Source organism: Rhinichthys klamathensis, unplaced genomic scaffold, assembly GCF_029890125.1.
Source record: "Rhinichthys klamathensis goyatoka isolate OS25496 unplaced genomic scaffold, OSU_Roscu_1.1 h1tg000033l_1, whole genome shotgun sequence".
In the NCBI taxonomy this organism is placed as follows: Eukaryota; Metazoa; Chordata; class Actinopteri; order Cypriniformes; family Leuciscidae; genus Rhinichthys; species Rhinichthys klamathensis.
The window spans coordinates 1,942,278-1,955,520 of NW_026606582.1; the positions used below are offsets into that span (position 1 = coordinate 1,942,278).

General features: G+C 44.2%; 1 protein-coding gene across 1 annotated transcript in view; it reads right to left on the bottom strand.

Moving 5' to 3' along the window:
- Positions 1 to 1,816: 1,816 nt before the first annotated feature.
- LOC130080384 (uncharacterized) overlaps positions 1,817 to 13,243 on the bottom strand; it is a 132,056-nt gene continuing 120,629 nt past the window's right edge. Inside the window, exons 9-10 of the mRNA XM_056245737.1 lie at positions 2,236 to 2,331; positions 1,817 to 2,086 (exon numbers count right to left, since the gene is read on the bottom strand). Coding sequence (XP_056101712.1) covers positions 1,938 to 2,086; positions 2,236 to 2,331 — 245 coding nt within the window. The 3' untranslated portion in view covers positions 1,817 to 1,937. The remainder of the gene's footprint in view (positions 2,087 to 2,235; positions 2,332 to 13,243) is intronic.

Here is a 13,243-nt window from a genome sequence, read left to right on the forward strand (position 1 = left end):
CTGCTCAAATGGGCAAGAATGAAGAGCAAGGCTGAAAAATCAAGAAGTCTTTCGATAAGGAAAGGTTTGTCGCATGCCATGATCATCTTTGTTGCTGGAGGGAAGACCATTCCCTCTTCGGGAGCTAACCAGGCAACAACTTGCAGAGGGCATGGCAAGAATTGAGCGAAGCCACCTGCCTGGGAAGCACAAAGTGTGGTGCTACCAGCACACGATATACCAACTCGTGCTGTGGCCTCTAAAGGTCTGTGAAATTCCCATATCGGAGGTTAGCAGGATGGACAGCCTCGCCATTAGCTATATTCGAAAGTGGTTGGGCTCGCCCCGTTGCTTTTCGGACGCAGGTCTCTTCGGTCGGAAGATGCTGGAGCTCCCCATCAAATCCATCAGCCTAGGGTACAAGAAAGAGAAGGCACGCCTTGTACTGGAGCTAGAGGACTCAGCGGACCCACTTATATGGACTGGGAAGGTCCCTATCCGCACAGGCCGTAAATGGAAGGCGCAAGCTGAAGTAGAGCATGCTATCTCCAGTCTGCAACATCGAGAGGTGATGGGGTTAGTCCAGACCAGTCGAGCTGGCCTAGGCTGGGGAGCACCTCAGCAGCTCTGGTCTAAAGCCACCACGAGGCAGCAGAAGACCATGGTGGTGGATAAAGTTACCAGGTTGGACCAGGAGCGCTTTTACGTAAAGGCAATATCTCAGGGCAGTCAAGGAGCCTGGACGCAATGGGACCTGACTGTGAATAGGCGCATCACCTGGGACAGACATCTGGAGGACACCACAATCCAGGCTCAGCTACCTGTTAAGGGCAACGACCCTGCAGCTGACCTAATGGCACTGCAGACATCACACATTATGCTATGCAGAGTTGTAGACAGACAGTCACTGAGCACCGCAAACGAAACAGCAGCCGCCTTTTACAGTTCCTCCTGAACTAAAGCAACCAGCTTATGCTGCGTTTCCTCCATGTGTGCGTTCATGTGTTTTGAAGGAGGCGTGGCTTTGGAGACGCTCTGAATCGTGGGTAAGATCTCATGCTTTCAAAGCTAGCTTGCTATTGGTAGGCTCTCCGAAAATTGCCTACACTACCTTTAAAAGCTTTTTTATGCTTAACCATGTGAGTGCATTGGAATATTTTGTTGTTTCATCATGTATTTAAATATATTTGTAATTACTCATTTGTAATGATGAAGAAATAAATATATTAACGGTAATTTAATATCAAATAACAAAAAGAGTTCAAATTGAAATTAAATACTTTACATGTGTTAGTTGACACATTAAAATAAACACACTTCTGTAAAGCACAATAGATTATTAAACCATAATGAATTAAAATGTACTTTAAAGTAAAACATTTAATTTGACATTATTACAAGTGTGTTAGGAAGCAGTCATGAAAATGTACTCTCTTTAGTACACTTAAGTGACTTTTATTTAATTAATAATATTATCTGCAAATCTTTTTATTACTTCAAGTATTAAGATTTGAAGTACAATACAAGATTCAGTACAATTAAGTGCTATTCTTTTTCACTTAGAAGTCTTCTGAACCCTTTAAACCTTTAAATATATAGATTAGAAAAAGTGTGCCAATCAACCTGAATTCACCCTATACAGTATATATCATTATATATATATATATATATATATATATATATATATATATATATATATATATATATATATCACACCCTATATATATATATATCATATATCACCCTATATATATATATATATACACTGTATATACATAAAAGCATATAAGTTGAATGACATACAGTAAGGGTGAGTAAATGATGACAGCAAATGTATTTTCCTTTAAACAGTGACATTGTCTTATTTTATTCAATACTCTAAGAGGGTCATATGAAAACATGTAGATAAGAGTTTTTCCACACAAATACTGAGCAGTGGTTAATGCGGGATGTGGGTATCAGGATGAGCATGACCGGTTTAAGGGAGTGGGCTCTAGTGGACGGCCGGACGCCTCTGCATTGATGTTCCTGTTACTATGAGAGCGAGACAGGAGGGCAGACAGCTGTGTGTAGCACTGGACCCGCCTCCCCCTCGACAAGCTGCCCGCTGAGTGGAGGAAAACAGCTGTCAATCACCTCAAACAACCAACAGCACAACAATGATGACATAATACACTAAATGATTTTGTTAGTCATTATTATAAACACAAATCTGCAAATGTGATACATTGAATAGTAACTAGAACTTTTAAGTACCAGAATGAGATCTGTGTTCTGTAAAAAGATCCTTGCTGCCATTCCAGTAATGAGCTGCCATCTTCCCATGGTAGTCCCTGATATTGACTTTGGCATCTGCAGAGAGAAAAAGCTGTTTCCGATCATACAGCAACACTGTCAAAATAAACTTGTTGTTATTAATAACTCTTTTCACACCATGTCAGCATGATACCTGTTACACTGTGCTGCACTTCCATAAATATACAAACACACACAGACATTAAAGACATAACGGTTCTTTTAAAGGGACAGTTCACACACAAAAATGATTTTCAGAGAGTACTAAATTAAATTTCAGCCTGGTCCTCACATAAAGCTATCACATGGCATCAGAAGACATCCCAGACAGCAGAATAGTGTCGGCATCCACACGTACCAGATGTGGGCTGCCTGAGATATGAACTACTTTTATGCTTTTTCTAGTTAGTTCTGTTGAAAAGCTCCCAATTAACTTACAAAAATGCAGAACGTTAATGGAACACAACGTCCTGAAAATAATTCGGTAATGCCTAGTTCACACTACAGGATTTTAAGTTGCAAGTTAACAAGCTCGCCGTCTGGCTGTAATCGCGTGCAAACCTGCGGTGATCCGCGCTCGCCAATCTTTATGTGTGAAATACTAAACGACGCATCAAAAACGCTCGCTGACGCCTTGCCGACGCCAGATAAATATCCAGCATGCTAAATATCTGGAGCTGTCGGCCGACTCGATAGCCTGTGGTGTCGTGACGAGCAACAGCCAATGATCAGCTTGTTATCACATTACACAAGCCTTTTGTATTTGTAACCATCGTTGCCAAACCACAACACGAGCAGGCAGCGGCTTTTCCATTAGAAACATGTTTTACTCTCCTCCAACTCTCTCTGTAGCACAGACAGTCCCTGCTGCCCACGTGTGTTATCCATCCTTTCACCCATATTCTGTTTTTTCTTTTGTCGGGGTTCTAAACAGATCATTGCGCAAACTTTTTTTGCTGCTTTTTTTTTGCAATGCCAATTTTGTCCCGGCGTCCATTTTCAAATAGACAAGTCCTATTTCGGGTAATTTCCCATTCCACTTCTCGCGTGAGTTTTCGTGACAAAACATGGTTTGGGGACCGGATAGAGTCGTTGGCTGACAGAGTTGTTGTCAGCTCGTGTAGTGTGTAACACCATGTTGCAGATCATTCACGCAGTGTGAACACCACAACGACTTCAAGACTCCAGAGCAAGTCATGTAGTCTAAACAGCACAGCGATCTGCCGACGTTTAAAGTCGTGTAGTGTGAACTAGGCATTCGAGAAGCTTTCTGTTGGTCAACATGATGACCAATTTGTTTCAAAATCTGTCAATCTTATATGACATCCCCAGATTGCGTAGATCCGTATTGAAATGACAGGATTTAGGCCACAAAAAAAAAAAATGCTGAACAACAGTGAATGTGACCAAACTTTATATCACACCATGTTGGCTAGATGAGAACTGGCCCTTCAACTAAGCCTGGTTTCTCTCAGGGGCCGAAGGGGTTTGGGTTACTTGCCACTGTCGCCTCTGGTTTGCTCAGTTGAGGATTCAAAATTAAAAAGTGAAATTTTTTATGTCACTGCACTGACACTATCGGACGAGAACAAAACTTGAACAATGATGACACTAGAGCCGCTTTATAGCTTATTTGACTTTGTTTCATAATTGTGAACAACATCGACACTGTTATTGAACTGAATCAACATTTAACTGAATTCAAGCTGAATAATGACACTATTGTCTTCTGTAAAACTGCTTAATGCTGAATTTGAACTTGTCTAAAATTTTATGAAGTTTGCATTGATAGCTGTTTCCATCCACCTGTAACGTTGCTGGAGAAAGCAGGTGAAGGCGAGGATCTATCAGCAGGGTGTTTAATGAAATAACACATAGAACAAATAATAAAGAACTCCAAGGACAAAGAAATAAAACCACGAGAAGGACCGAACTAGAAGCAACCATACATGTACAACAACTGACAAAGTAACAAGTGAAACACAAGGGCTATAAATACACAGGGGCAAACAAGCTTAACTAGCTTAACTCAGTCGACCATGATCGCGCACCGCTCGCGCATGCGCATCTAGGTGACACGGATAAATGTACGCAGCGATATATAATGAGTGTTCCTGGGAGATCCTAGTTGCGCGGGATGTGGAAGCGTGCAAAAGTTCCAAAAATGTACATAAAGTGCCCTGGCCTTGAATGACAAGGTAAGGAAAATAAGACTAAATCTAAATTAAATAACCAAGACTAGGTTGGCCATGTGATTTTTCTCAGGAGATGTTTTGAGCATTTTACTTCGGACACCGGATTATTAGCAAACTGCCAAGAGAACTGCTAGCTGGCTACTCAAAATAAACTAGCAATCTATTCAGGCAGCATATTTGTGTTTGATCTGTGTGAATTACAGAAATATAAGACTTGCTAGACCTACTTTTAGCTACCAAGGAACCTTTCCACAAGGAAAGATTGATTTTATTTTTCATTCTATCCTTGGGGGGTAAGCTAGGTGGTTAATGGAAATTAAATCAACCATTTATTTGAGTTTTTAATTTTAGTTAATCAGTACATGACTGATTAACAGTAATGTAAATGCTAAATGTCCTAATACCTGTTGATACTACAACAATGCAAAGTATCTTAACCTAGCAGTTTTTCACATATCATGTAAGACTCATTTTCTCAATTTCTTTGCACAAAACTCTCCAGAAAGTGCCATTTAATGGTTTATTTTTCAAAAAAATGTCACGGCCCCCGGACCCCCCTAGGGAGAGCACACATAATAAATCACAATTTAATCACTGCTTAGAACCAAACTAAGTAATACAGTCTGTTCCCATAAGTCTTTAGAAATGTGCATTTAAGTGCCTTATATATAAAAAAATATATTCAAAAATTCGGGACATAGTGACATAGTGACGGCAAGGGAGCTCCGGCGTGCTGTAACGCAGACACTGTGTTTACAGTGTGTGATAGCAGTTTGCCCTTATAGCAGTTTGCTGAGGGAGAGAGAGCGGGGCGAGCCCCGTGGGGCTTAACATGTCTGTGAGTGAATGTGGGCGCAGGACAGCGGGCACATTTGGATCGCTGATCGATTGCTCCTGTCTGCCTCGCTGCCTGCTGTGTGTTTGTTTGCTTCGAGGCTGTAAGCTCCGCCTGAGCCTCGTATTTCTTTATGTTTTGAGCCATCATTTACTATCTAGTTGTTTATACTACTAAATACAGCTTACCCAACATCTCAGATTAACCTTACATCTCTAGCTTCCGTTATTGTTAACACAGCACGCTAGTAACTCGCTAACGTTAGCCTGCTAACGCGCCACCCGTGCGCTCATTTATATATTTATTTTCTCTCGCGCGCCCGCGCCTTTTGAGTTCATAAAGTCCAGGTAAGTAAGAAATCAGTCAACAAACACGGTGAGTAATGTCTTCTTGTCCTGTTATTGTCACCTGTGTCACATGTCATATGTTTAGTATAGCCTTCTCCGATGGCAATATAGGATTTATATGTGATAAATGCAAGGAGACAGTCAGGCTGACGGAGAAGATTTCAGAACTAGAGACACGCATCCAAACTTTAATTGAGGATGGTAAGAATGCTAGATCTTTAGATAGTGTTTTGGATGCGCCTAGCATAGAGAACTCTTTACATGATTCAGTTCCGGCTGAAGTAGAGCCCGTGCAGCAGGGCAGATGGGTGACTGTGAGAGATCACCGCTCTAGTCGCGGATCAAAGAACCACTCTTCCGTTCCGATTCCCATTACAAATCGATTTGCCCCACTCAGTGAAACACCCACTGAGAATTCTGTTGATTGTGCCCTGGTAATTGGTGATTCGATCACACGGAACGTGAAAATAGAGACACCAGCCACCATAGTCACATGTTTGCCGGGAGCCAGAGCGCCTGACATCAAAGCAAATTTAAAAGTGCTGGCTAATGCTAATCGTAAATTCTCTAAGATCATTATTCATGTCGGCACTAATGATGTTCGACTCCGCCAGTCGGAGATCACCAAAATTAATATTAAAGAGGTGTGTGAACTCGCAAGTACGATGTCAGGCACTGTAATTTGCTCTGGCCCCCTTCCTGTTCGCAGGAGTGATGGGATAGTTAGCTGATTGGCCTCACTGAATGGTTGGCTGTCGAAGTGGTGTCCGCAGAATAATATAAAATTCATAGACAATTGGAAAAGTTTTTGGGGCAAGCCTGATCTGTTGAAAAGAGATGGTATCCATCCCTCCTGGGCTGGTGCTGCTCTTCTCTCTAGTAATTTGGCTCATAGTCTTAGAGCTAAAACATGACAATCTGGGGCTCAGGTCAGGAAGCAGACAGACTGGCTAAACCGACCGTCTGCTAGCGGCCTCACGTCACCAAGGTCAGATAAATCCCATCACATAGAGCCTCTTTCACCTAGATATCATCATATAGAGACTGTGTCTGTTCCCCGAATTTGGAAATCCAAAAAACGTCAGGTTAAAAATTTAATTGATGTTCAACAAATAAAAAACAGATATAATACAGATGAGCAAATGATAAAGCTTGGGTTGCTGAATATTCGATCCCTTACTTCAAAATCTCTTATAGTTAATGATATGATTTCAGATTATAATCTTGATATGCTGTGTTTGACAGAAACCTGGCTAAAACCAAACGATTACATTATTTTAAATGAGTCAACCCCACAAGTGTTACATGTGTGTCCTGTGTTTCCCCCGTTCTTTGTGTATTTGGTTCAGTCCTGTTTCCAGTTTCCCGCTCCTCATTAGTGTTTAGTTTATTCACCTGTGTCTAGTTCATTTGCCCCAGCTGTGCCTTGTTTCCCTAATCTGTTCTCTGTCTATGTAAACCCTGTGTTCTCCCTCACTCCTGGTCGGTTCTCGTTCGTTTATGTAATGTTTGTGTATGGTGTGTTGCTGTTTCCCGTGATCCTTGTTTTGTTTGAGTAAATTATATTTGAATTGGACCTGTTGACTGCTGCCTCTTCCTCTGCCTGCACCACACCCGTAACAGAAGAACCGACCAAGAAAAAGAGAAGAGAATGGATTTTGCAGCAGTAGAGATTCTGCTTCTCTCCCAGGAGGATCTGTCCCTCGAGGCCCACACACTGAGGTATTTGAACTTAGTACCATATGTTCATTATGATGACACCAGCCTCAGTGTGTTCTTCCGGGCAGGTCTCAATGCTGAGACCAAGGCACGCCTGCCCGGAGATGGGCCTCGGGGGAACTTTGTGAAGTATGTGCAGTGGGTGTTGAAGCATAATCGTGAGTCTCATCCTGCTGAGACTTGTTCACCGCTGGTCCCGTCCAGCATAGATCCAGAGCTTCCACCACTGATCCCGTCCAGCCCAGAGCAGCCTTCGCCGCTGGTTCCATCCAGCACCAGGCCCTCTACACCGCTGGTTCCGTCCAGCACCAAGCCCTCTTCGCTGCTGGTTCCGTCCAGCACCAAGCCCTCTTCGCTGCTGGTTCCGTCCAGCACCAGGCCCTCTTCACCGCTGGTTCTGTCCAGCACCAAGCCCTCTTCACCGCTGGTTCTGTCCAGCACCAAGCCCTCTTCGCTGCTGGTTCCGTCCAGCCCAGCCAAGCCCTCACCGCTGGTTCCGTCCAGTCCAGCCGACCTTTCACCACTGGTTCCGTCCAGTCCAGCCAAACCCTCGCCACTGGTTCCGTCCAGTCCAGCCAAGCCCTCGCCGCTGGTTCCGTCCAGCCCAGCCAATCCCTCGCCGCTGGTTCCGTCCAGCCCAGCCAAGCCTGCACCGTTGGTTCTGTCCAGCCAATCCGAGCCAGAGCCCGCTGATCCTGCGCCGGAGCCCGCTGATCCTGCGCTGGAGCCCATTCATGCTGCACTTGAGTCTGCTCTGGAAGACACAGCGCTCATTGTGGTGTCCGTGGCTGTTTTGTGTGTGTGGGCAGCACACACATCAACTACAGCCCATGAACCCAGCCCAGAGCTTCCCTGCAGCCCTGCAGAGCCTGAGCCCGTCGCCTGCCCGCCAGAGCCTGAGCCCGTCGCCTGCCCGCCAGAGCCTGAGCCCGTCGCCTGCCCGCCAGAGCCTGAGCCCGTCGCCTGCCCGCCAGAGCCTGAGCCCGTCGCCTGCCCGCCAGAGCCTGAGCCCGTCGCCTGCCCGCCAGAGCCTGAGCTTCAAGCCAGCCCTACAGAGCCTTCTCTACTGGTCCCATCCAGCCCTCCCAAGCCTGACCTGATCCACGTCCCGTCTGCCCACCCAGAGACTGTCCACGTCCCAGAGCCTGTCCCAGAGCCTGTGATTCCCCCCAAGAAAGTTTTGGGGGGGGGATATAGGCCACCTGAAGGTGCGTCTCCACCATGGCCACCTGAAGTGGCCTCTCCACCCTGGCCACCTGAAGTGGCCTCTCCACCCTGGCCACCTGAAGTGGCCTCTCCACCCTGGCCACCTGCAGTGGCCTCTCCACCCTGGCCACCTGAAGTGGCCTCTCCACCCTGGCCACCTGAAGTGGCCTCTCCACCCTGGCCACCTGAAGTGGCCTCTCCACCCTGGCCGCCCGAGGGAAAGTCTCCACCCTGGCCGCCCGAGGGAAAGTCTCCACCCTGGCCGCCCGAGGGAAAGTCTCCACCCTGGCCGCCCGAGGGAAAGTCTCCGCCCTGGCCGCCCGAGGGAAAGTCTCCGCCCTGGCCGCCCGAGGGAAAGTCTCCGCCCTGGCCGCCCGAGGGAAAGTCTCCGCCCTGGCCGCCCGAGGGAAAGTCTCCGCCCTGGCCGCCCGAGGGAAAGTCTCCGCCCTGGCCTCCTGCACATCCTGCTCCGCCCTGGCCTCCTGCACGTCCTGCTCCGCCCTGGAGGCTTCCTGCTCAGGGTAGGCCTCGCCCTCGTCAGCCTCCAGGGCGCCCGCCCCCCCACCCCTTTTGAAGTTATACGGCGCGAGGACGCGCCTTTTTGGAGGGGGCGTTATGTTACATGTGTGTCCTGTGTTTCCCCCGTTCTTTGTGTATTTGGTTCAGTCCTGTTTCCAGTTTCCCGCTCCTCATTAGTGTTTAGTTTATTCACCTGTGTCTAGTTCATTTGCCCCAGCTGTGCCTTGTTTCCCTAATCTGTTCTCTGTCTATGTAAACCCTGTGTTCTCCCTCACTCCTGGTCGGTTCTCGTTCGTTTATGTAATGTTTGTGTATGGAGTGTTGCTGTTTCCCGTGATCCTTGTTTTGTTTGAGTAAATTATATTTGAATTGGACCTGTTGACTGCTGCCTCTTCCTCTGCCTGCACCACACCCGTAACAACAAGATTACAGTTATAAAAATGAACCTCGTCTGAAAGGCAAAGGGGGAGGTGTTGCTGTAATTTATAGTAATATTTTCAAAACCACTAAGAAATGTAGCTTTAAATATACTTCTTTTGAAGTATTGGTGCTTAATGTAAAAATATATAGTGTAAACGATAAATCACATTTGAGAATTCTGCTGGCTACTGTGTACAGGCCACCAGGGCACCATAAAGATTTTATCAAAGAATTTGCGGACTTTCTATCAGATTTAGTATTGGCTGCAGATAAAGTACTAATTGTTGGTGATTTTAATATACATGTAGATAATGAAAAAGATGCTTTGGGATTGGCATTTAAAGACATTGTAAACTCAATTGGAGTTAGACAACACGTGTCAGGACCTACTCATTGTCGTAATCATACTCTAGATCTAATATTATCACATGGAATAGATGTTGATGCTGTTGAAATTCTGCAGCAGAGCGATGACATCTCAGATCATTATCTAGTCTCATGTAAATTACATTTAGCCAAGGCTGCAAAGCCGACTCCGTGTTATAAATACGTTAGACCTATAACTTCTGCCACTAAAGATTGCTTTATCAATAATCTTCCTAATCAGTTTCATCATCTCAGCATCCCAGATAGCTTAGAAGAACTCGATATTGCAACAGAAACGTTTAACTCTCTCTTTTCCAGCACTTTAGACGCAGTTGCTCCGTTGCGCTTAAAGAAGATTAAAGAAAATAGTCCAACGCCGTGGTACAGCGAGCACACTCAGGCCCTAAAGAGAGCAGCCAGAAAAATTGAGCGCAACTGGAAGAAAACTAAACTAGAGGTATTTCGGATTTCGTGGAAAGAGAGCTCAATTGCTTACAGAGAGGCTTTAAAAGCTGCTAGATCTGCTTATTTTTCAAACCTATTAGAAGAAAATAAACATAATCCTAGGTATTTATTTGAAACAGTGGCTAAACTAACGAAAAAGAAAGCTTCAAGCTCAGAAGTGTCAAAGCAACACGGCAGTGATGACTTTATGAACTTCTTCACTTATAAGATTGATAATATCAGGGACAAAATTATAACTATGCAACCGTCTACCACAGTATCGCATCAGGAAGTGCATTGTAGTCTCCCTAAAAAAAAAAATTTTTATTTATTTGTTGCTATAGGAGAGGAAGAATTCTGCAAACTCGTTAATTCATCTAAATCGACAACTTGTATGTTAGATCCTATACCGACTAAGCTACTGAAAGAGATGTTTCCAGAGGTCATATATCCTCTTCTTAATATCATTAATTCATCTTTGTCTCTAGGATACATACCAAAAACCTTTAAGCTGGCTATGATAAAACCGCTTGTTAAAAAACCACAACTTGATCCTACAGAATTAGTCAATTACAGGCCGATCTCGAATCTGCCTTTTCTGTCAAAGATATTAGAAAAAGCAGTATCTTCACAACTATGTTCCTTTCTAGAAAGAAATGATATCTGCGAGGATTTTCAGTCCGGATTTGGACCGTACCATAGCACTGAGACAGCTCTCATCAGAGTCACAAATGATTTGCTCTTATCATCCGATCGTGGTTGTATCTCTCGATTAGTGTTACTCGATCTTAGTGCTGCATTTGACACCATTGACCACAACATTCTTTTAAATAGACTAGAAAACTATGTTGGCATTAGTGGAATTGCATTAGCATGGTTTAAATCATACTTAACTGACCGTTATCAGTTTGTAGCAGTAAATGAAGAGATGTCTTATCGATCACAAGTTCAGTATGGCGTACCACAAGGCTCAGTACTAGGACCGCTGCTGTTCACTCTGTACATGCTACCATTAGGAGATATCATTAGGAAACATGGAGTTAGCTTTCACTGTTATGCCGATGATACTCAGCTGTATATTTCTTCAAAACCCAACGAAACTTACCAATTCACAAAATTAACGGAATGCATAGCTGATATAAAAAATTGGATGACTAGTAATTTCCTACTACTAAATTCTGAAAAGACAGAGATTCTAATTATTGGACAAAAAACTTCCACACGTAATAACCCAGAATACTGTCTAACACTTGATGGCTGCTCTGTCAAGTCTTCGTCGTCGGTTAGGAACCTGGGTGTGCTATTTGATACCAACCTTTCTTTTGAAAGCCACGTGTCTAGTATCTGTAAAACTGCATTTTTCCATCTTAAAAATATATCTAAATTACGCCATATGCTCTCATTGGGAAATGCGGAACAATTAGTCCATGCGTTCATGACCTCAAGGCTAGATTATTGTAATGCTCTACTGGGTGGTTGCCCTGCACACTTAATAAACAAACTACAGCTAGTTCAAAACGCCGCAGCTCGAGTTCTTACCAGAACCAGGAAATATGACCATATTAGCCCGGTTCTGTCAACACTGCATTGGCTCCCTATTAAACATCGTATAAATTTTAAAATATTGTTGATTACCTACAAAGCACTAAATGGTTTAGCTCCGCAGGTACTTGAGCGAGCTCTTAACGCATTATAGTCCTTCACGTCTATTGCGATCTCAAAATTCCGGAGAGTTGATAATACCTAGAATATCTAAATCGACTGCTGGCGGTAGATCCTTTTCCTATTTAGCACCAAAACTTTGGAACAGTCTTCCTACCATTGTCCGGGAAGCAGACACACTCTGTCAGTTCAAAGCTAGACTAAAAACACATCTCTTTGACCTAGCATACACATAATACATTATAGACTTCTATAAATTCAATGTTAGGCTGCATAGATTAGGTCAGCCGGAACTGGGAACACTTCCCTTAAATCTTGATGTACTCGCTACATCATAAGAAGAATGGCATCTACGCTAATATTAGTGTCTTTGTTTATCCCGAGGTTTTCCCGCAGCCTGCCGGATCCAGGCCGTGTCCAGATCTGACGAGGGAGCTTTGCCTGGACCCGATGACAATGCAGTGCTGAAGTATCCACTATCCTCTCCCTATGGAGGATCCCTTTCCCACTCTACAGATAAAGCGCTGTGAATTCCGGCTCGCGGACCCCGAAGTGATAAAATAAAACAAAATTCTGTATCAAAATTTATAGGCAAGAAAAGTAGTTTGTTTAGGCTGGGTTGTATGAATTACAAACCTGCGCACATATTTTAAAAAGCACATAACTATAGAATTCTGAATGAGCATGTGAACGCCGTCAGCGTTAATCACAGGTTCGCGTTTAAAGTCTGATCATTTCGACGGAGGTGAATCAATCAAAGTTAACTTTAGCTGGAAGTAACATTATTCAAGAACCGCTATAACGCCAAAACAATCTGTTACCTTAAATTATATGTTTATCTCTGTAAAGCTGCTTTGAAACAATTCATTGTTAAAAGCGCTATATAAATGAAGATGACTTGACATTTACTGCACTGAAAAACACCGTCGGCCTGAGCTGACTGAATGCGTGTTGGTTTCGTTTTTACAGAACCCGTGGGACATGTGGTGTGTAGTGTTTGTGGGCACTGAGACGTAGGCACATTCACTACATTTAGTGCACAATCGACATGAGGCGATTTTGTTTGTGCGAGCCCTGCATTTTTGCGGGCTGTGTTTGTGTGTAGAAATGAGCCCTGGGTTGTGGGCATTTTTATTACACTCATAACACCATTGGCTGTGGCCGGAATACCAGAAAATACACCGTTTATGTGATTTATCTGGGTCGCCGTGGGAACAGCATTTGTGTGCAGGCAAGCAGGCATGGTACTGGCTTGC